At 37.8% G+C, this 24,139-nt stretch overlaps 1 protein-coding gene across 4 annotated transcripts in view; it reads left to right on the top strand.

Annotated features, from left to right (window-relative positions):
* The first annotated feature begins 410 nt into the window (after positions 1-410).
* The window catches only part of LOC131775421 (uncharacterized), a 46,011-nt gene continuing 22,282 nt past the window's right edge, over positions 411-24,139 (top strand). For 3 of the 4 annotated variants that reach the window (XM_066163746.1, XM_066163747.1, XM_066163748.1), the window contains exons 1-14: positions 411-643; positions 752-788; positions 8,151-8,516; positions 9,124-9,264; positions 10,395-10,475; positions 11,451-11,551; positions 11,756-11,969; positions 18,422-18,757; positions 19,316-19,402; positions 19,839-19,904; positions 20,298-20,383; positions 21,436-21,586; positions 22,102-22,464; positions 23,400-23,552. In XM_066163746.1, coding sequence (XP_066019843.1) covers positions 596-643; positions 752-788; positions 8,151-8,516; positions 9,124-9,264; positions 10,395-10,475; positions 11,451-11,551; positions 11,756-11,969; positions 18,422-18,757; positions 19,316-19,402; positions 19,839-19,904; positions 20,298-20,383; positions 21,436-21,586; positions 22,102-22,464; positions 23,400-23,552 — 2,230 coding nt within the window. In that variant the 5' untranslated portion in view covers positions 411-595. Of the gene's footprint in view, positions 644-751; positions 789-8,150; positions 8,517-9,123; positions 9,265-10,394; positions 10,476-11,450; positions 11,552-11,755; positions 11,970-13,256; positions 13,733-18,421; positions 18,758-19,315; positions 19,403-19,838; positions 19,905-20,297; positions 20,384-21,435; positions 21,587-22,101; positions 22,465-23,399; positions 23,553-24,139 lie in introns of those variants that run through there. The other variant, XM_066163749.1, reaches the window with a different exon arrangement.

Consider the following 24,139-nt stretch of genomic DNA (forward strand, 5'->3'; position numbering starts at 1 on the left):
CAGTTGCGCTACAAGACTCCGGGATAATAATTGAACGAGGATTCTTTTCCTCTTTTGTATCATTGCGAAGCACAATGAATGTTTAATTCGTATCTTTGATTGAAGTCCCTCGTTCAAACTTTGCCACTTGTTATAAATCCTGTATTCTAGTTTTAAATTTTCCTAAACGAAATAAGAAAATAAAAGATTAGCAGCTCCAGTTTTTCTAAGTATGGAAATTTATCCAAATTTAATTAATAAACCATGAAGCTGGAATAAATGTTGACTCTGAGAATGACTTTTCTTTTAGGAGCATGATTTGCCATAGAAAGAGCTGAGTGCCATTCACTGACAGTCGTCTTCCGATGACTGAGATTAATGAATAATTAAAAAATATTCGCTGGATTGTTTTACTTTCCTCTTCACAAGCAGCTGGCCATAATTTGTTTGTCCCATCAACCGAGGCTCATTTTGTCCTATTTGTGACGACCCGGCTTGCAGGATCGCAGGCTTAAATTTAAGTACTCACCCACTTTTGGGAAAAATATTGTCATTTTCACAGAGAAAGGCTTTTCTATAAATTTACAAGTCGTGTAGCTGGCTGAGAAGCGAGGAGATGGTTAGAAAGGAGAGACTTAGGCCGTTTTGCCAAGCGCTCTTAAAGGTAACGCTAAATCGCTCAATTACATCAACGCTCGATATTTCACTTCTGAAATATATCCTTTTATTTAGCTTTGTTTTTACGATTTTTTATTCTCTACTTCTCTTACAGCTTCAAGGAGTTCTCCTTTTGCTGTATTTGAGAACAGGTACGGCTATTATTATGCAGAACAGAGTATTTTTCAGAACGCACGAACTCATTTTTGACGACCGCAAGCAGCGACTTATTTGAAAAATTTCGTCAGCAAGCAGAAGCGTTTCGTTCGGAAAGGAAGGCTGCAAATCGTATAAATAGAGCAAAATTATACTCTGTGTTTTAGCCGCAGATAACTTTGGTTTTTATCTTTAATTTCCACTTTTAGCATCCGATGATATAAATTGTATTAGCCAGCAGGGCTTTCATATTAACTATACCGTGAAGGCGGCAAGCAGCTTAATTTCGTTCACTTTTATTCAAAGTGAGCGAACTGGCTGTGACAGGAGGTGGGATTCATATCTTAAAGATTAGCTTTTTCCCCATTTTCGCTCTTTTGCAGAGTTAATTTTGACCAGAAATTATTGCAATTTAAGTCACCAGTGAAATTTCAGCTAGGGATGAAATGTAACATTATTGGGAGAATAACCCGGCAAACGCGTGTATGATATACATTAATTTAGATGAAGGAACTGCTCAGTGCACCAGAATTCTACGCCTGTGAAACGCTCCTTTCATAAAGTCTTATCGACTCTTTCAATTTATTCATAGAACAGTCGAAATGCCTTCTGTGTTGATGTTCTTTAAAGTCAAATCACCGTAACACCGAAATAAGCGAAATGTCGCCTGCAGTTGAATTTTGTCTACTGCCCTAAATTCTCGAAAGAAACACAATCAAATACATATGTTTCCCCTTTTTTTACTTGAATCTTTTCGCTTTCCGAAATTTTAAAGGTTCAATATGTTGTCACGCGATATCTCATGCAAGATTTAGTTCAAGAGCCTGTAACAAATGTCGCTAGGAAATTTGGCGCTGTCCAACATCGAAAACTCGAAGTGACGGTAAATCTTCTCTATTGATTCACCTTGAGCTGAAAGAAATATGCGTATTTCCTAAAGTTTCCGATCGTTTTAATCATAGAAATATATGAGACTATTTTTCCAAAACCCTATACAAATTCTCTTTCTCTTGGATAGTATCAGAGCGCATTAAACTCAGCACAAAAACAGTTTTCCGATATTTCTGATAATCTTCATAAATGAATTTAAAATTTTGAAACTGATCGTGACAAATAAACGGGCCTCGGTTTTACAAGAACAATACGTTTTTGGAAAATTGTAGAGACATATACCGGTGTCATTTAAGTTTAAAATCTGCTCTCTGAGATAGAAGAAGACGCCGAGAGGTGATTGTTTGAGCTAAGATCAGGAACGAAATAAAAGAAAATATATTGCTTACTTTAAAATGCAAATTAATATAGTCAGCTATATAATTATATTTTTTTTCGATTTCTCCTCAGTTTCTTTAAAGTTTATGAATTCGTCGGTTGAGAAATAATTAGATAGTAGAGAAGACTTAGGATACTTGTGAGCGAAATCTACCCAAAACTATTACTGAGTCAACGCTTCTCGCCTAAAAGTTAAGTAGTGCGGATGTATATTGCTTGATTTGAAAAGTGATGAATATCCATATTTGCAAAATTTGAACAAGATGAATTCATTTTAACTGCTTCGATGCGGCGTGCAACTGTCTATTTTGAATTCACGTCAGCATTCAATTTTAATTGCTATGTTTTGGAGCAGCTATCTACCACCAATTGGAGATAACCAAAATAAATTTGCCGGAATGGTGCAGTCTTCGTTTTGTTGCCTTAAGTTTATAATATGCATGTTTGTCAATCATAGTGCTCATATGACACGCTACCCTAAGTGTATTTGACTCGACTTATGAAGCGGAGGGAGGAGATTTTCCGTCTGATCTTCTCTACACTGATGGAAAAATTGGACTGTGACCAGTTTAACTGGGGTCGAAAAGATATATTGCACTGACTTATCGATCATATTCCAAATTTCGCTCCCCAGTTTTACTATAGTCTCATTTTTGCGATCACTGCTAAGTGAGTTAAGCTTTGAGACGGGTAAGGATATTTTAGGCTTTGACTTCCAGTGAACGTAAAAGAAAAAATAAGCGTCTTTAATCGCACGAACTGAGCCAGGCAGCTGTTCTAAAAAGAAAATCATGGACAGTAAATTGCTTGTAATTCTTTTACTATCATCAACGTATGTGAACTTGACACTTTTGAATGACTAAAGAAAACAACAGCGACAAGAAAAAAATGTTTGTCGGCTACCGTTGACACATGAATATCTTCTTGTGACACAATTTCAAAGATCTTTGACGTGAAAATGACCGGACTTGAAACGAAATTAGTATATTCAAAGTAATATAGCTCTTTGCTTGCTGGTGATCGCTGGCAGAAGTTGTGCAAAGTGTAACATTTAGCAAACTTTTGCTTATTTTTCCCTCCGGTGGCTTCACTTTAATTTGGCACCAATGCGGTATTTTAATTAAATGGTTGTTGTCTTTTTTTTCGGTGAAGCTACGTTTTATTGGCTGCCTTGACGAGGTAGCCTCTTTTAAGTAAATAAAATTGAAGTGGAAAATTAAAGCAGATAAAAACAGTATGAAATCAAGGAACTCTCGAGAAAAACGCAAGTTTGAGTTCTCTGAAGAAAAGTCAAGGGAATTCTGTAAACGTAGTGACAAGCCTTTTCGCTCGCTGTCCAATGATAAATCCAGCCATTGTCCATGCTGACACCCGGTATCTGTCTGTGCGTTAATTTTGCTGCCATGTCTCTATAAAGTGTTGATAGCACGAGGCATGGGAGGAGCAATGGGATCTGTTAATGAAAAATAATGACTCAAAACTTTTATTGTTGCGCAAGAGCTGTCATCGTCTAAACAGTGCAGTGGGCTTAAAAACACGTTTTAGATCTGGAGCGTACGAGCGAACATAGTCTCCTGGGACAATTATGAGTCGGTAGACTCATTCGTGCATTAAATCATGTCACTCTGACTAAATGAAAACTCACCGGTGTAAATGAAAAATATCACCAATACTAATTTATGATACGTAAAAGGGAATATTTTCGACTACTAATTTGAATTTGGGCGGAAAACAACAAAGCTTGAGTTCTTTATGGAGCAGTTTCGAGCACTGTAAAGTGACGATCAGTCAGGGCACAGGTAGCCCAAACTCCAGCAGTGAGATGATCTTCTTGCGAAGTAGGAGTCATGGCGAAATTTTAAGAGTTTGTCGGCGAATATTTACGACCGCTCTAAGGAATAAAAAAATACAGTCAAATTCTCAATAAAAATACCTCACCTTACTTTCACAGTGCATTGCTTATTATCTGAACGCTTACTATGTTGAAAAGAACCCATAATAGCGAGTTATCCATTTTTAGGGCTTCTCTTATGTGGTAAACCTAGAAATGGATAACTCGCAAGAATTGCACTATGAAAGAAAGGTGAGGTATTTTTATTGAAAATTTGACTGTATTTTTTTATTCCTAAAAGCGGTCGTAACTATTCACATTCAAACTCCCATAATTTCGCCATGAGTGTTACTTCGCAGGATGATCATCTCACGGCTGGAGCTTGGGCTGCCTGTGGTCAGGGTTGAATAAAATATCAAAGAAAAGCGTAAACGTGAAAATTAAAAGAAAATGGAACCTTATTCCCGAAAACTATTAAACACGAAATACTGCAATATTCAAAAAAATAAAATTGGTTGTTCCATTGCACACCTTATTTTGTCGGGAAAATTTCCGACAAAGGAAACAGATCACATACCTATTGCCCTCGATGAAGTCAAAAATGCAGGATTGCCGGACATCTTTGAAAACACCGTCTTGGAACTTCAATGTCGAAGAATACCGAAGAACTGATCAGGGAAATCTTATTTGTATGTGTTTATTTAAGAGAATCGCGAAAGAGGAACTGGTTATTTTTTAATTTCTGTAACTTTTTGATGTTTTTAAACCGGATTAAAACCATCAGTTGTAACTAGACACAGAATGAAACCATGTTTTCTAGTAACCATTTTTAGCAGCTCTGTTATCGGGTAATTTTGTTCAGTAGTAGTAACTTTATGACGTGATGTAATTATACGTGAGTAAGAACATTGAGGAGTTTATAATTTCGTGATCAGCATACGCTGTCAAACGATGCCTTGCCAACCAGCCTTGCCAATACTTATTTGTTGTTGTCTAAGTACAAACTGTTATTCAAGTGTGCGTAGAGCATGAAAACAAACAACAATAATCTAAGCTGGCAGCGTCACTGCTGCCCTCGTTGGTGTAAATATCCCCTCGATTGTTTGTCTTAATGCAATAATTTCCCCATATTATAACTCTGTATTTAAAGCTGTTTTCGAATGCGATAAGGTTTCAATGCAGTAAGTAAAAATATATCGAATGTTTTTTTTCGAAAAATTTTATCGTGAGGTCTTATTAAGTTTTTTATCGCATGTCACTCACTTTTGATTCTTTTATTATTTTGCTGGCATTCTCAGTGAAAATACGAAATATCGCCAGCTGAATGCGTGATTTTAATGAAATGAATTTTTTGCGAAATTTTTTGCGAAATTTTTTGCTTTAAATTAGGCAACATCAGAATGAACGATATGTTGTGCTGTTCAAGCGAATAGCCGTCCTCTGCTCAGTTTAAACTTTTTCGCTTAGGGTTTTACAGATGTTTAATCGAAGCACGTTCAGTACGTGTTCAGATACCTAATACTACTGTCACAAATCCATTACCTTTGTCAATAATTTGCGAACACCTGTCATGACTTGACAAATTGTATTATAGAAAAGCCGAATTTACACGGAAAGCGTACTCCGACATCCGTCAGAAGGAGGTCATCACGGGTAGATTTCCGATTACGAAATCCGAGCTCGCCCGATGTTGTCTTCGTGATGAAGGCCCTATTTAGCATATTAGACCCGCAAAACAGAGTAGAAACGAACACGTGCTTCGTTTTCGCTCATGACTTCGTATTAGCGTCAAGATATTTGCATTTTTTTCCGTTGCTTACCTATATTACAGACTCCAAAAAATTGTTGCGATGCCTCCTTTTCACGGATGGCCGATTACAACTACAACATAGTGACACCTCCACGAAATCTGTCGAAAGGAGGATGTTAAAACACCAGAGGTCATCTCGGGTAGATTTCTGATGACGAAATCCGAGCTCGCCCGATGTTGTCATGAAGGCCCTATTTCGCATTTTAGAGCCGCAAAATAGAGTAGAAAGGAACAATTACTTCGTTTTCGCTCATGACTTTGTATTAGCGTTAAGATATTTGCATTTTTTTCCGTTGCTAACCTATATGACAGATTCCACAAAATACATTTGACGCCTCCTTTTCACGGATGGCCGATCACAACTACAACGTAATGACATCTTCACGAAATCTGTCAAAAGGAGGATTTTAAAACACCGGAAACCTCTGGATTTCTGCTGAAATAAATTTAACGCAGTTACGTTCAGAGTTTAAGCGATATAATGTTATTTCTAATATGGTAATTGATAAAAAATTTTTACATTACCTCGATTGGACGGAGATTAAGTTTGAATATAATGTAGCAGGCGATATTACTTTTGTCTCACCTATTACATTTTCTCTATCTGCGTTGTGCCATGATCATCATTGAAAATATTCTACGATAATATTTTTTACAATATTTAGATGGGGATTTTCAATTCTAAACGCAAGAGCGTACTTAGGGAAAGATCTACAAGAAACAGTTTCTCATGAATACATTTTAAAAATTCTTTTACCTGACTTCTACATAGATAAAAATTACTACATAGATATATTTCACTTCGACGATTATCTTGATAAACAATTAACGGGAAGTTCTGGGAATCAGTTTTTTTTCAGTTTTGACAGATTTCGTGGAGGTGTTACTATGTTGTAGTTGTAATCGGCCATCCGTGAAAGCAAATATCTTACGGCTATTACGAAGTCATGAGCGAAAACGAAGCACGTGTTCATTTCTACTCTGTTTTGCGGGTCTAATATGCTAAATAGGGCCTTCATCACGAAGACAACATCGGGCGAGCTCGGATTTCGTAATCGGAAATCTACCCGAGATGACCTCCTTCTGACGGATGTCGGAGTACGCTTTCCAATTTACACGGGAGGTCCCTTTCACTTGTAATTTTAATTAGAGCTTTCCAGACTACGCCCATTGGAGAATGTAGCTTTGCAATTAATAATAATTAAATTTTTGAATTAAGTGACCATATTCATCTATTGGGCAACTGGTTCTTTAGATAAAGTTGTGTTTTGTCACGGTCATTCATAAGTACAGAAATTCTAAATTTAGATCGGGAGGGGAAGCGTGAACGCTTTGTTCATACTGAGAATAATCAAAAGTAATTTTAACTTTCTAAAATTTTCGTCCAGGAAAGTCGTTGCATAATACTTCGTGAAGCCATTGTTGAATCTGTAGATGCACATATCGTAAAGCGAAACTAAAAATGTTCAAAAGCCGCCAACAGCAGCCAAATGTACGCGCTCTTCTCCCTTGTTCTGAAAGCTTAAATAAAGAACAAATAAATTATAACAAAACACTAAAATAATAATAAAAAAAGCTTTCTGACTGATTCGTTCAAGTCAAAGTGCACCAAGAAGTTGCATTCCCTAACATGCACGTCTGTGGTTTCTGTATATCTGTCAATCTTAAGTTCATTATTGCATCGTCCTCTGGCCTGGTCCACGGTACTTGACGAAGTGTCATGCACTTGGCATCACGAACGCTTCGCAGCAATAGGGCATGGACGCCTGAGTAGGAGACTGGGTACGCCCTTTCGTTTAACTGAAGAAACGAGAGAATGTGTTAAAATTTACACGTGAATTACACTAGAGAAACCATTGAGTGTAGGGAACCATACAACATGGCGCAAGACTTATTAGTTGATACTGCATTTTTGCACGAATTCTCGTACCAAATACCACTATAAGGTGTGAACAACCTGATCAAATTGTAAGGCTGGCACTACATAAAATGATTAATGCTAAGTATCTTTTATTGGAATACGGTCGACGAACGGATTCATTGGCCCTGAAAAAGAATTTCCAAGTTGTAACTAAAGGGTACTTTGCTATAATGGCGGCACTCGCTAAACCTTCGACCGGTCTCATTTTTTAATCTTACCACAGACGACCAAATGTAAATCTTCTAGCTCTCTCAGAACTAGGAACATTAATCAGAAAGAGGAACTAGCTTTTATTCCGAAACCATTTATTTCGTTGTTCTTCAAATTAATAAGACATCATAACATTCTACTGACTGCCGTTTGGAACGGCATTTCTATATTCCTTTTTGCTACAATGAGCCTCTGTAACAGCTCAAACTTTATTTTGACATTAAACGTATCATGTTATTTTTCCTATCGTTTTGGTTTTCGTTGTTTCACTGATTTTGTTTTGTTATGTTTAGTTGTGCTTTTACATTTTACATCAGGTTTCATTGCTGGGGAACAGCTTTACATTATCAACACAACCTCAGCACAGATAACGATAGAGGCGAAAAGTTACGTAATGCACGGAAAGATTGAAAGTAGAACTTTCCATGGTCCTAACAAAGGAATTTGGAACTACTCTGTGGCAGCGTTTAATTTCAATTCAAGTGAAGCCAGTGATATCTTTCATGAAAAAAACAAAATATCTATCCATGGTACGAATGCCCTTTCTGTGATCGTTCAGGGCAATTTTACTGTGGGAACTGATTTAGATGTGAGTGGTAAAGATGTCGATTTTACCTCAAATGATAAACAACTGTTTTGGCTCGGAGGATTTGTACGGATGAATAAAACTTGCTGTACATTGGGTAAGTAAATGTTTCATTTAAATATCGTAAGTGTGCATGTAATAAGGAGAGAAAGACAGGAAAATTTTGGTGAAATTCTAGTTAAGTAATTTTGATTCAGTATTCTTGAATTGAGTATCGAGATTAATCCTGGATTGCTTACTTCGCTCTGTGATTGGTTTAGAAAACTCTCGCCATCATCTCAACCACCTCGGTCACACGTTTTCCCGCGCTTAGAACTGGTTGCCTGTTTTTACTTTGAATTTCCATTGTGATAACTTTGATTTTGGATTTTTTGACACTTAATTCAAAACTCCTCCATGTACAGCCAATAAAAAGAAAATAATCAAACAAATGAATCAACGAATGTATGAATAAACAAATAGATAAATGGATATTAAATAGATTGAAATAAAATGCATAAATGATAATTTTTTTATATATGATTACTGTCTCTACTGTCTTTCCATTAAATACCCCGAATCAAAGGAAACTTTCTTGATTGAATGAATTAAACGTTATCAGCAGTATCACTTTGGTGCATAGTTGTTCAAGCAACTGTAGATTCCAGCATTCCTTTGTGTTTCTGTACTAATTACAGTTTTTCTCTCCTTCGGTTTATTGATAGGTGCGGGGCCTGGTGGAGCCTTTAGCTATCACGGTGGTGGTCATGGCGGCAGAGGGGGAGGTTTTTATCAGGACAGGAACACAACTAGACTGTACGGTTGGAATTACTTCGATACCATTTACCTACTAGGCGGCAGCACAGGTGAGATCGTTAATCCAGGCAATGATTTAAGGTTGTTGATTTAATTTCCACGAGCCATGGAAAATAAGAAACACATTTTGGAATCCTTGTCAAACTGAGCCTCAGGCTTTCAGCGAGATGGGTCATGTTAAGCCGGTTACTTTCAAAAAAATCGTTTTATTTTCAGTGCTATTGAGTTAGAAAAAACAGTCAATTAAAATTTTTCGAAAGAAAAATTTCAAAACCTCAATAAGAACGCGTGATACGGTTGATAAAATAATGTTTTGGGGGAGCCTATACCGAAGTGCAAAAGGTGTGACAATCGCAAAGGCCTCCAGCAGGGTTTTCGCGGGCTCTCGTCGGCCTTCAGCAGAGTTTACGCGGGTTTTCGTCAGCCTCCAGCACAGCTTTCGCGGGCTTTTGTCAGCCTCCAGCAGAGTTTTCTTGGGCTTTCGTCGGCCTCTAGCAGAAGTTTTGGCGGGCTTTCGTCCGTACAGTGGGGAACACTTAATCAGTTTTAATCTTAGGTGTTCGCTTAGTGAATACTGCTCGCCAGTATAATCCCCGATTCCGAAAGAGTCTCACAGTACGAATTAAGGTCCTAGAAAAATGCCCAAGACAGGGGAAGGAGGTTTCAACGGGAGGTCGAACGAATCAGATGACAATGGATTTCATGATCAGAGTGTCCATTCTTAGTTTGAATCTAAAGCACTTACCTATTGTTTACCAAAATCCTATACTATAATTGTAATTGTGAAAACAAATTAAAGGTGTGGTTAATTAGACCGTACGGAAGCGAGCTTTGTTAATCTTTGCTTTTAGGATGTTAAATATCGGTTGAAGATCCGTCTCAACAGTGGAGATGGGTGTAGGCACTATTGACTTTAGGTCAATTGAGGGGAAAATCGACCAGAAGCTCGATTGAATTTAATGATAACGTTCGTTTGTTCAATCTAGTCTAGTTTAGTTGAGTCCAGTCCAAACAGTCTGTCTGGAGACTACGCGTTCGATGAAAGCTTTTCTGTTTCATTGTTATGCGTTATTAGTACAAGTTTCTTTACTCAGCGAAATCTCAATATTTCACAAGGTTTCCTTTCTTTTCCCTCAAATTTAAGTTACAAATGTTTCCAATCCCTCTTTCCTCTATACAGGAACGAATTTGTTCTCTAGCAAAGCAGGGTCTGGCGGTGGAGCTATAGAATTGAAGGCAATCGGTGGAACACTAACCCTGAGTAAGAATCAATCACTTTTCTACATTATGATGTGACATACATATACATCAAATATATAGTATTTTCCTGGTACTGGGCATCGATCTTGGAGTTCCATAGCAAACACCGTTTTATTTTGGCGATCAGGGTCGCGCATTAAAATGCAACGCAATTGCACCCTTCAATGCAGAAACCTTTCATCATTCCGAAAAGAGCGCCTCAAAATATATTTTAAACAGGCGAGCTATCATTAGCCTACTTAGAATTTGTAATGTGACAAGAGGACCCATACTTGGATTTACATCGGCAAGGGTAGTGCTTAACTTGGGTCGTGCTTAAAACTTGTATAAATTTCTCTCCCATCATTTCACCCGAGAGTGACTCTGACTGAATAGTAAAAGCGCTATTTTGGATTTTGAACTGTTCTGGTCATATTCCTCATCAGCTATCGTCGGTTTTGAATACAAGCGTTTTCCCGTTTAATCCCCCGATGAAAGCTCAGTGTGGGCCATTTGTGTTAAGTGTTTGAGAGGCTCTGGAAAAATTATGTCATCTACTCAACAAAAGCCTACTGTTAAGTCTGAGAATTTTAGGAACATATCTGAACAAGTTCTGAGGTTTGTTTGCGTGTCTCACTTAAGTGGTCATGCTATTCTCAAGCTTTGACAAATTTTGTAATGAAAGAGGCTAAGTGAGGGGTTTGGTGTTATCGAAGAAATTAACAGTTAATTATAAAATTGTTCAATTTTGCCATTTTTAATCCGAGTTAATCCTTTCCATTCTCCACTATCCCCATTTTTTTAATGTTTTCCTACCTGTCTGGTTTCTGGTTTCAGGCAATTAATTTAAGGTTTCCATTTTTTTTTTTTTAGAGGTGATTCTCTTTGACGCTCAAAATGACCCCAGCTCCTTTACTGGCGTAGACGACTCTCACTGAAAAGTTTCTTTTTTACGACTTCATTTCATTTATGTGTTAACGGGACTCTCTTTTTCCAGATGCTGCAATTAAGGCTGATGGTTACTCGACTGGCAACACAAGTGATGATCACTGTGCAGGGGGCAGTTCAGGAGGATTGATACGACTACGAGGAAATAGGGTAAATGCAAAAAAAGGGAACAACAATAAGGACAAATGCATCATACGGAATATGATACATGCAACATGGTTTCTTAAAAGGGTTTTTTTTCTCTTTGATCTAAGATGCAAAAATATTTTCGTTAGTGGACTATAATGATTATTGACCTAAAACAAAAAGCCTCAAATGAAACAAATTCATTAACGGCTCTTTATTTCTCTTAAGGTGGTGATAGGAAAAAACGGAAGTTTATCTGCAGTTGGTGGGGACAGCGGTTTTAGCTCTAACCATTCGCATTACTGTGGAGGTGGTGGAGGAGGTGGAGTTATTCAAGTCTTTTCGCAAACCGATATTAAAAAATATCAAGCAAATAGTCTGAAAAGGACTAATGGTGGACGAGGATTGCGAGATGGCGAGGCAGGACAAGAACAAGTAGCTTGTGAGTATTCTTTATAAGAACCCAAGTAGTTAGGCACAGTAATTACTAGAACAAACGCCCGCTCAAAACACGCCTATGATGAAGACAAAACAACTTATAACCACCAATCAGAAGAATGCAGCATTAATTCAAAGCAATTACGGTATAACCGCATTCTTGGAATAAGAACATGGATTGTTTTACTTAATGTTTTACAAATGCTTTCCCGTAATATTTGTTGGTGATTTTAAGAAGTTGTGATTTTGAAAATAAACGCATCGGAAATGCCAATTAAATTACCATCGTATTGAATTAATTAAATGAGATATTTTTAGACTCTCTCGTAATTAAAGTGCAAAACGCGAGCCCCACGCTTCACGTGTTGCTTTATTGATTTGGTGAGAGATGAATCGATACCACATCCAATTTTGGGTCTCTGTAAACGGCAATTATCAGAAAATGGCCCAAAACGGATCAGAGAATAAGAACTCTATTGGGAATCTAGTGTATTAGCTTGATCCTGTTTGATTTGCACAAACGTGAAAAGCACCTGAAAGAGGTTTGAATTAGAGGTGCATTTCATATTTCATCAGGAAAGAAAAAATAACGACATGGAAAGAATATGCATAAGGGTGGGGAGGGAGGGTTTGTTCTTGCGTCGACTAGTCACCGAAGAGCACGTGGAAACCAGTCAAAAGAAAACCCACACGTATACTTAAAGCTCTGTTTCCGGAACACATCCGTACTTGTAGAATAAGTTTATTCATCGAGAGGACAGAAAATTCTTTCGTGACCTGTATACTGACTGTCGGGGCTTTTAAGGCTTTAAGATTCAATTGCTTTTGTTTTCAAGCGGTTTCAATTAAGAACTCAATTCAAAAGCAGCCGCGTTTTCTCATGGCTTTTTTTTCCAGTTGTATCTTATGAGAAAGAAAGTTAAAGATACAAAAATAGATTTCTTTTTCTTTTTTTATTGCAAATCGAAAGAGGGCCTGATACGCAACTAAAATACATTGAGATGATGGAACTGTATGAAAAACCTTAGATGCCATGCGATGGGATTATTGAAGGGTTAACCGATTGCGTTTTCAATTAATTTGCTGGCGTAAACCGATCAAAAACAGCAATCTGTAGGTTAAGTAATCATACCCAGAGCTTCTCGAACTTTGACGGATACAAAAAACGAGGAAGCTTGCGGCTTTCATAAAGACCTCTTCACAGTGGGTAACCTCAAATTCACCCCGGGCGATCCAAAGGTTGTTTCGGTTTTTCTCATCGCGTCAATTCATTCTCCATGAGATTGAGGTAAGAGGCCATCATTAATCACCCGCGATGCTTCAGGTGAGTTATTAAAAGGATTATCCCCTCATCTTCGTACAGAATCGCTTGTTCCTTGCATTTAGCAGGAGGAACATAAGGAATTTTCTCTTCCTGCCATTCGAATTTGTCTGGTGACATTACCTACCCTCAGGCATTGACAAATTAGCGCATATGCTCAAACGACCTAAAGAATGCGATAGAGGATACACAACAAATATACTATTTACACCCCTTTAACGAAAAGACAATGTCATCGACCTCTCAGACAATGAGAGGTTAGGTATAACCAGAATTTTTGTCTTCCTAACTTACGGGCAGCGGGACACATCCACTCACGACGATTATTGAGTGTATAGAATTCCGCGTATGAAACATGTGTCATGATGGATTTCCTCACGTTACCTTCACTCTGCTTCTTGTAAGTTGTTTTATTAGCGGATGTGTTGGGGAGGATCCAATGTATAGTAAGTATTCTATTAAGTTTGTTCTGATGTACGGTTACTACTGCTTCATGCCCTACAGTGAGACTATCGAATAAACATGCGGCGATGGGCAAGCGATTCGCCTCATCTGCTCAGATAAGCGGTTTTAGTTATAAACCAGAAGGAAATCCGGTAAGATCGTGCCATAGAGATTTGATTTTTAAAGTCACTTTTCGAAAGATTTCGCGGCTTTGCAATGGGTCCGGCGATTTCAAGAAGAAATTGTCAATTTCGATAGGTCCCTGCGGGACGCAAACGATCTGAATCGTTTAAGATAGGTGTGTATTTCTATTAGATAAGTCTTCAGGTGGACACCCACTGATAAATTTTCCTCGAATCTTCCATCCAAAACACTTTTTACACAATCCTCTAATCTGCAACATGTGAATTTAACTTCTCCTTTCCTCTTTCGTTACTATTCTGTGTTTTTACTGTTGAGAATTTTAGGAATTATGCAACGCGGCAGTTTAAGAAACACTTGACACGGCCTTTGATGATTACATTAATGATAATAAACTTTTTTAAATGGATGCGAGACAAGTCGATGCAAAGACAAATTTTATTTGTTCCTAATCATAACCTGGTAACAGTCGCATTATATTTGGCGAGTTCAACTTATTAATTTGTCACTTAGCCTGTTAAGTGTAGATTATTTCAATCATTTATCGTTGCGAAACATATCAATTTTCTGAGTCAGAGTGAAAATAATAAAAAAAACTAATTGGATTATTTAATTGAAATAAAGTCAAGTTTGGTGTATCCATTTTCCAGGTATGATCTATAATATATAGTTGATCTTTTTCCAAGGATAAAATTTTTGTTGGTCTGTTGCTTGATTTCCTCGGATAACGGGAACAAAATACTGATTATTTTGGCGCAAATTAAATCCAGAGTCACAACTGAGTAATTGAACATTGCGACAGTTAACCAAAATTGCTGTATCAACTCAATTTTCGTGTTCAAATAAACACAACTTTCCCGTAAAATCGACTCGTTATTGCAACATGACTATTCGGACCCAAATCTTTGCTTTTTACTTGCATGTACAGACAAGGTCATTTGCTTGCGAGCTGTGAGTAATAGATAATTGCTATTTTCGTCCGAGCATACTACGTCTTTGTCGGCGTCAAAAGATGTCATGGTAAGATTGAGATTGTGGTTAGTTGCAGGTCAAATCCTCACATGAAATTAGCTTATGGGTTCGATATTTTAGCGGAGTTTTCACTGTTCTTATTTCAGGTTAACCCTTATTAAGGTAAAATATACATGCTGCTCAAGTGTGACTTAATAAATTTATTCTAAAAGGTCAATGGAAATTTCGGTTACGATATGCTAACTGATCTCTATAGTTTCTAATGCTTTACCGCAGAAATAATTATTTAGTTTTGACTTAGCGTGGTTTCAGCCTGCTAAAATTGTGAAAATGGAACGAGCCGAGTCCACGCGAATAATCGTGAAATCGAACAAACAAAGCTCTCCGCTGGTCAGTTCCTAGTCCACTCTTTATCCAATCATCTGTGTAAAACAAACAGTTTACGCCTCAGTCACGTAAAAATTCACCAATAATTTGTAGTTAAGACACATTAACGAGTTGTGATGAGTGTTGAAAGTTTGAAGTGTGCAACAGAGAATAAAAACATAACAATTCCTTGTGGTACAGCCAGCGGTATCTTTATAACTTCTTCACATATACTCAAGGCCTCTTCAACTTCTAAAGTGCACACGGATTAATTTGCAGATTTTTGCTCTAAGACTTGTATCATCTTTCTCTATTACACTCTAAAATAATAATAATAAATTTTCAATGAAATGCCAAGAAAACTCGTGATTATGAATCATTGAAACAATATTTGGGGCTTGGTTCCTCGTCCTTCACTTCTCCCTTAGGATCTTGTCACCAGTTCTCTTTTTCGGGCTTTTCTTGATCATCTTCTCCTAAGATTCAAGGTCAAGGAAAAAATGGGTAAATATTTATTTTCTGTCAACAGACATGCTTACCACTGTTTTTATTTTTTTGCTTGTGACCGAGTTTGAAATGGTTCTTTTCGATTCTATCAAGGATAAAAAAAATTGTCTGACGAATTTGTTTGGTAAAAATAAGTTTTCATGGTTGCAGATATGCTGTTTTGAATTTGATACCGCGATTTGCATGCGAGCTGTTATATCTCGTGCCCCGATAATCGGTACTGAGAGCATTACATATAAGTTTGATAAAAAGCGACACATTCAAGAGCTTCAGAAGTAGAAGCAAATTCAATTTTGTTATCTGTATTTCACACCTATTTTTATGAAGACAGTTCAGAGAATAGGCTTATATACGTGCCTCTTCGGTAAGTTTATAGGAAGAGGAAGATTACGAAATCGTGAATCGTTTTGGGAACTCGAATTACAAAACCAAAATCCTTGTTAAAAGGCTGATAAAAGCCGAGCAGAAAACAGAAAAGAGGGATGAGAGGAGAGGAAAGGGAGAAATTGGCCAATCCCACCAAGTCCAAGAGTTAATCAATTTCATCATCATTCGACCTTCTTTTCCTGTATTTATTGCTTTAATCTCATTGGTTGACTAAAGTAGGTTAATGACCTCGAATATACAATTGCCATGAGCCTCTGACATATTTCACCTAGTAATTTTTTGTTGTCCATTTGATGTCCTTTTCAGGGTGTTCTGTACTTATACAAAGATCACATAGTTTCAATAAAACCGTAATGGTTTTGAAATGAACTTTGAATTCTTTACACCGCACTCGGCTGCCTTTCGTGCAGTTTTTGAATTTTTCTTTCTTTCTACTGCAAGCGTCTGCATTTATCCTTGCCGTTTAGTCTCTCCAAACACTTTCTAACCGCTGAGCTTCCTTTTTTTCTAAGGTCCAGGTATTCTTCACAACGAGGCTTGGAGATTTTTTTTTTACTCAACTACGCAATGACAGCGACGCAAGATTGCATTGCTCTATTTATCCATCGTATATCACCTTTTGACACATACTTTCTTGAACCATTCTGCAGTTCAGAATCTGAAATATACAGCTTGCTTTAGTTTTGTTGCCAACGAACTAAAGATTACTGGCTTTAATGGCAGCATGAACATCAGAAACTTCTGGAATGAAAAAACGCGATTTCAAAATTACGAACAGGCGACCTTGCTCAAGAGAGGTGAACAAAGAACACTTATAAAATGCTGGGCCTGGTTTGAAAATTGATTAATGTTGTCCATTTTAATTGAAGGGTTGAGTGCAATGCAAGAGTGTTTTGACCGATAAGACTAGCGGAGAATGGTTTTTATCAATTAATATGAGAAGAGTTCACCCATAGGGTAAATAACTGGAAAATATCAAAGTGGAGTTCTCCTGATATCTGGTAGAGTTAATTGAGTCTATTATCATCGGAGAGTAGTAAGGAGGGATTTTGTTCATTCTTCTAATGATAAGTTAGTGCTGAATACTATACACTATACAACGATATGTCTGATGCAAAATCTTCTGAGTGAGAAATCGCTATCAAACTCAATGATCGATAGTTTTTAATGCAATCCAATGCTACATATGTAGCGTTGAAATATAGATATTTAACCGATTTTTTATTTTTAAGCGTGTGGGGAAGTGTAAAAGCTCTCTTCATGGTAAATTGTTACCTACGAAAAAAGTGTGTTCATTCGTTGTATCTCAATGACCGTAACAAAAAATCTAAATCGTGCTAACTCTTCTTTAAAACATTCATTAGTTATCAATAATTTGATAGAATATGCCTCAAGAAAAAAAAACAAAAAAAAAAACAAAGAAAACAAGCAAACGAACAAACAAGATACTTTCCATATCCTTTCCCGTCCACTTCCTTTGACCTCCAATCTGCATTCGTTGCATTTGATCGCTTGCGCATCAAAGCGCATCTTTCATGGATTTTCGGGTGCACTTAACTCAAGGGGATAGTGTTATATATTTAGAGAATGACCTTGATGAGTGCATAATCGCGCGAGATGAACGAGTAAATAAATACCACATGAAACAGCGAAGAAAGGTTGTTATTGATCTGATACAGAAAAAGATTTCAAATATGAAAAAAAAAACTATTGTTGAGTGTACGTGGCGAACGCAAAAGATTTCATTAACTTGTGAATTTTAATGAGAGATTTTTAACTGATCATTCCCGAATTCGAAAGCTATCGACAGGTGACAGTTTTGCAAAGAAAGTTTGTAACGTCTTAACATTACATATAATTTGGGCAGTGGCCGTCGGTTTTTTTCAATCCAAAAAAAATACATCTCCCTTTTTGTCTGGCATTTTTAAGTTTTCGTTGTAACTGCAAGATTTTCACTCGAATGTTAGCTTCCTATCGTACTCAGGATGAAGCTAAAAAAAGCAAATGTTTAAACTGACGCCTTCCTTTGGGCGTACCACACCATGACATGTCTTCGGCATTTGGAAATGACAACAGTAGCAACGTCTAATGGTTAAAACTTATTGGACTTCTGAAATTATTCTTGTTTACCTGAGAGTTCCTTTGAGAAAAGCTTCCAGCCTTGACATTTTGACATGTTCTTGAGACGTGAAGTGGAACAATTTATTATCGGTGTAAGCCCTATTCTATTCAATATTAACTATACTGAAAGCCGCTCGAGCAAGCGGTCCTATTAAAGTTATTAATAAACTAAACAGTATCTGAATAACTTTTTGCAGTGTACTTCGATCGCCAAATGGATTTAAAGATCAACACAACAAGTTGTAAAATGTCCTGGACTAATAATCACGAATACGCTGGCGAAATCGAGCAAAGGACTTTCAAGAAAATGGCTTACAACGTCTGCAAAATTGAATTCAGTTCATCAATTCGTATAGGAAGACAAGTGAGCGTAAAAATCAGTGGAAAGAGAGCTTTATCTTTGATCAGTATGCATGGAAGCATTGAGATATTTTCCCAGATAGATATCGACGCCACGGAACATTCGGATGAAAGCCTCTCTGAGACAAGCATTGGAGGATACGTAAAAGTGTCCCATGATGACAAAGCCGCAGGTGCGTTACTACGACGATGATATCATCTTATTTGACTCCTATAAATGCAATTTTCAACTGTTTTGGTTTTGCTTTACCTAGCCATTTGATTGGTCCAGAAAACCCGCACCATCCTCTCAACCAGTCAGATTGAAAACTATAAACTACTCGCGGCTTGGTCGCGCACGACTTTTTCGCGCTTTACACAATGTATTTGTGACATTTTCCTTTCCTATTAATGGCTCTTCTGATTACTTCCACCTTTGCTCTGTTAGGTATACTCGGGCCGATCAAAACCAGTTGAGATATGAAACGTTGAAGAGACGACCTATGAAAAATGAAAACTACTCTCTTAGCGCTTTTTATTTCCGGTACCATCCCAGACTAATTTTAAGGGGACAAAAATCTCAACATAAAATTCCTGGTACCTTCAGTGTTGCGACACTTACTTTTTCCTACTTTCGAGGTGCCTTTATATGTTTGATTATTAGTGTACATCTTTCAAGAAAAATATCTCTAAGTTGCGTTTTGTTTAGAGTCAATAATTTCGACGAGTTTTGCTTCGTTTCGCTCACAAAGGTCCTGCTGGTCCTAACTGTAGTTCGGATGAATTGTATGGTCGAGATTTTGATTCCTTGTTAGGCGGAAGTGTGTGTTCGTGGGAAGGTAAGTGAAATCAAATTCTGTTTGAAAATGCAATTTTGATGAAGTGTAGAGAGTAAATGAAGATTTCTCGCTAATGATAACTATGACAAAAATGAATTCCGACGATGTTAATGATCATATTGATAGTAATAATGATACTAGTAATAGTACTAATATTAATTCCATCATTATTATTATACTATCCCATATCAATATCATTTCATTAATTATATTATTGTAATCATTATGGATCCATAATGATGACGATACTCAACTAATTGTGAGCCTTTCACACGACAAATCCCCGCAACCAAATTGAGTGTTTACCTATGATAGTGACCCCACAGACAACGAAATGGAGCTCGATGCAATTTTTCCCATATCATTCATCTATAACTCTTGTACTTGTTTTGTTTTGCTAAATGCTGTCTAAAGGGTCTTTTTTATTAATTCACAGAAGGATTTAAGGCTGTCGGAGGAGGGGCTTTGGAGCTGAGAGCAGAGTCTGGAGCAATTGTCATAGGTATGAACATTTTCAAAAACCGTTTGATCTCTCTCAAGGCCTTTACTGCGTAGAAGGGTAAGGAAGTACAATAAGAGAAAAAAGCAATAAATATGTTTAGTTAAGCCTGCTGCATGCTGCCAAAATTGAAGGCAAACCAACACTTATTAATGTACATGCTCGAACTAAGTTTTGGGTGACAGAGTAAAGGTTCTTGGATACCTTCAGTGAGAAATTTACGAAGCCAAGAATGTATACATATAAGACTGAATAAATAAATGATTGAATGAATGAAAAAAGGAATGGTAATAGGAACGAAGAGTGGAGAATGAAAAATAATGAAGAAGAGGGGAAGCACGAAAGGAAGAATATACTAAAGAATGAATGATTGAGTTTGACTTTTTCTCTCTGCAGATGAAACCATTTCTGCGAATGGTTTCTCTAATAACAGTGGTAACGCCGGCGCCATGGGTGGAACTATTCGTTTACACGCCAAGGAGGTTCGAGGATTAATCATAATCGAGAATTTTTCAATTGAGAGTCGAAAGTTATCCGGAATTGCCTCGGTTTTCTTTTACTTCGTTCTGTGATTGGTCTGAAAGCCTCCGTCACTTTGTCATTTAGTCAAGTGAAAAACTAAGACCAATCACGCCTTGGTCGCCTGCATTTTGCCGTAATTTAGGTAAAGGGGTAAGTTTCTAAAGAAACTGTGGTGCTGCGTCGGTGGGGGAGTATAGCAGGTAATTTAGTGTTAACAACTGGGTTGAAAACGTAAATTAGCCACCGTAAAGGGTAAAAAAGCTCGGAATCTGTCACCCAGTCGTCTTCCTGTCTCGCCGATGTATAAGTTGCATATACATTTTCCGATGCAATAAGTTATACATCGGCGAGACAGGGAGACGACTGGGTGACAGATTCCGAGAACACCTTCGCGATGTGGAAAGAAATGACAAGGACGCATCCAAGCCAGTCGCTAGACACTTTAATCTTCCTTATCATTCTAAACAGCATATGGCAGTTTGCGGCCTTTCCTTACATCTAGGCAGTTCGGAAAGCCGTAAAACACTAGAACAAAAATTTATATTTCAAATCGGCACCCTTAATCCCCACGGAATCAACGAGCGCTTTTCATTCAACTAATTTATTCCTGTTTTCTCGTCACTAATTCCCACCAATGGCGTAGCTCCACTTTCTACATATAAACCACACACAACCCACAATTCCTCTAATCGCTCTGACGAAGGGCTAACGCTCGAAACGTCAGCTTTTTTACCCTTTACGGTGGCTAATTTACGTTTTCAACCGCGTAATTTAGGTAGTTTGGTTGCATTTACTTTGACTTCCCATTGGCTATTGAAGATATTTTCCTTTTTTTCCGATTGGCTGTTGTGATTACCTCAGTGCTGGTCTTACGACACTCAATCGGAAAATTCTCAAAAGAAAAGTTATTTATACGTAGAACACGTATTAATATTTATAGAATGCGTCTAAATCAGTACGTTCAATGGAGAGAAAGTGCAGTTTGGCATACAAACTTCTCTTTTATCACCAGATCCATCTGAAAAGAAAAGCTCTGCTGACAGCTCGCGGCTCAGGTGCAGGTGGAGGTGTGGTTCAGCTCAGGAGTGATGTTGATGTGGATGGATTGTGCGAATCCAAATTTAACGTAACTGGCAAGACATTTGGTCTTGTTAACATCCTTGGTGAGTATAAAAAAACTAAAAGCAGAAATATTCACCGCAGGTGAACCGTTATCTTAGCAATTGCAGATAAGAGGCCTGATCAAATTCAAGTTTTGACGGGATACTCGTTGCGCACGTTGAGTGCGTTGGGCGCTACCACCAACTGAGCTAGTGGGGAGCGAGGCGAATTTTTCTGCGTCGTTCGTACCCTTCTCTGCAAGTGCTAAGATTGGAGCTCACCTAAGAGGATCATTTCTGCATTTAAATTTCATTCATAGATCAAAAATTGAAGCCATTAAATTCCGCCAAAGGATTTGAGTGCGCGTACACCATTGACAACGCAGTTATGTTGCGGACACGATATATCGTCTTGAAAATAACGTCCTTGAGTCTTACTTAGGATAGCAACTTCCTAACCAAAGTTGAAATAAGCTTATAGACAATCCCACTTGCTATCACGTTGCTACTTCAATTCTCGGTCATGATGTAAGTAAAAGGAGAACGCAATACCAAATCTATATGTTTCTCTGCTTCAGTTTCCACGAAAGCTACGAATCAAGCACAGTACATTCAGGATGGATATTTGGAAATTGACACCACTAACGCAAGGTGGATGCACAAGTTGGCAACAATGAACGGTTCCATGGCATATTCGTACTATGGCGAATTCGAAACGCGGAATTTAAATCCTTATTTTCAATATAATGTTTCTAAATTCGAGTTCCAGACACCGATTCTGATCAATGGCTCCACGAAGGTTAGCGTGTTCGGGTTACACTCACTTCTGGTGGAAAGTATGGAGGGTATCTACATAGGAGTGGATATAAATTTGAAAGAGTCCGAGGCAACATCGGGCAAACGAGTCGGTGGATATTGCGTCACGAGCAGCAACAGAAGAGGTAACTTCTTTTCTTTTCATGATCCCGAAAAGTGATGCTATTGACTTATCGACTCAAAAAAAGAAAAGCTAGGTTTGCAGGGGGTCCTAGAAAACTGGAAAGTTGAATTTTATACTTGAATGATCCACAAAGTGAAATTCCCAGTAAAGGAATAGTGGTCCTTGAAAGTATTGGAAGTTCGGAATCCGGTTTTCATGTATCATTCGATATAATATACAAGTATACTTTACATGAAAATGCGGCTATTACATCGGCGACATATCACCAGACTTTTCGTTACTCTCATGACTCATCAAGTTGATATTGTAAGAAGACATCTAATCACTCCTGAGAGTAGAGGGGTTAATCTGAATCTTTTGAGTCCTGGAAATTTCTTTTCCGAAAAAGCCGGGGTAAGAACTCTGACAGGTGCATAAGAAGCCAACCCTGTACTTTTTTTCATGGCTAATTTGTGCTCCTCTCCCTTGTCGCTACTTGTGAATAAGACAAGCGAATTTTATTTTTTCGGTTATTTTTGTTGGCTAATTTTTAATGTCTGACGTTACAAGATGAGTCCTCATTTATATCACCTCTGACAGCTTGAAGGTGAAGGGTCCGCACAGGAAGGTAACCCTCATTTGTGCTGTATTACGGCGCTAGACTGTGTCTAACTCCTTCTCCCTGCCTAGTTCCACTGTTTTTTCATTTTTCAAAAGCAAATTGATTGGTACCCGTTTCTTAGTGGCCTTTTTTCTCAAATCTCTTATATATCTCTACCTGCTCGTCAACTTTCAGATCATGCTTTCATTCACTTTGGCTTAACAGGGTCGTCAGAAGTTGTTTAATCCTTTATGAGGAAACTTATTATTATGTGATTGCTTTCATCTTATCCTCACCATTTTTATACAATCGACTCCCTGTGAACGTAAGTATCACGTTTGTTTCGCTTTGAACAGACGGAAAAGGCCCTGGCCGAGGGCAGCCTGGCAAGAACGCAGGCGCCGGGCATGGTGGAAAGGGCGGCTTGCTGTTTGAAGATGATAACGATTTCATTTATAGTAAAACATATGGAATACAGCCTGAAATACATCTTATTGGTGGAAGTACAGGTAAGAACTATAGAATATTTTTTATTTTCATTTTCAGCCGCGAATGTATTGCGATATTAGGGTCAGTAGCCCACCTAAGGAGGACGATAGTGCTAAAAATGAACGGCGACAAAAACCGGAGAGACATCACTCTAGCCAAGGAATTTTGAACGCTCTTTTGTTTAGTTGTTTGGTTTTTTATACCAGTTTTAGTTAGAAGTTTACAGTTACTCAATCTTTCAGTCATTCAGTTTGCCTTCAGGTCATTATATTGGGTCAGTGGTAGTATTAATCAGGTAGACTTTTAATGTAGTCAGTTAGTGTCCGCGTAAGTGATTAGTTTGTCATGTCAGCCAGTCGTTTATAGAATTGTTGAGGCGGTTGTTGACTCTGATCATGATGCACTTTTTTACTTTGGTTCGTCCGTTTGATAATTTGTCCATGAACTATTAATGAAGCGTTAACCTTTTCTTAAATCACTTATTCGGCTGGTTGGTCAATTGCAATCACTAAGCCTGGAAGGTCAGCCTGAATGTCAGATAATTAGCTGATTGTTTGTGAGGATTGTTTTCAGATATCGTAGTTTATTTTGCTAATTCTAACTTTGT

Source organism: Pocillopora verrucosa, chromosome 3 (genome assembly GCF_036669915.1).
Source record: "Pocillopora verrucosa isolate sample1 chromosome 3, ASM3666991v2, whole genome shotgun sequence".
NCBI classification, from domain to species: Eukaryota; Metazoa; Cnidaria; class Anthozoa; order Scleractinia; family Pocilloporidae; genus Pocillopora; species Pocillopora verrucosa.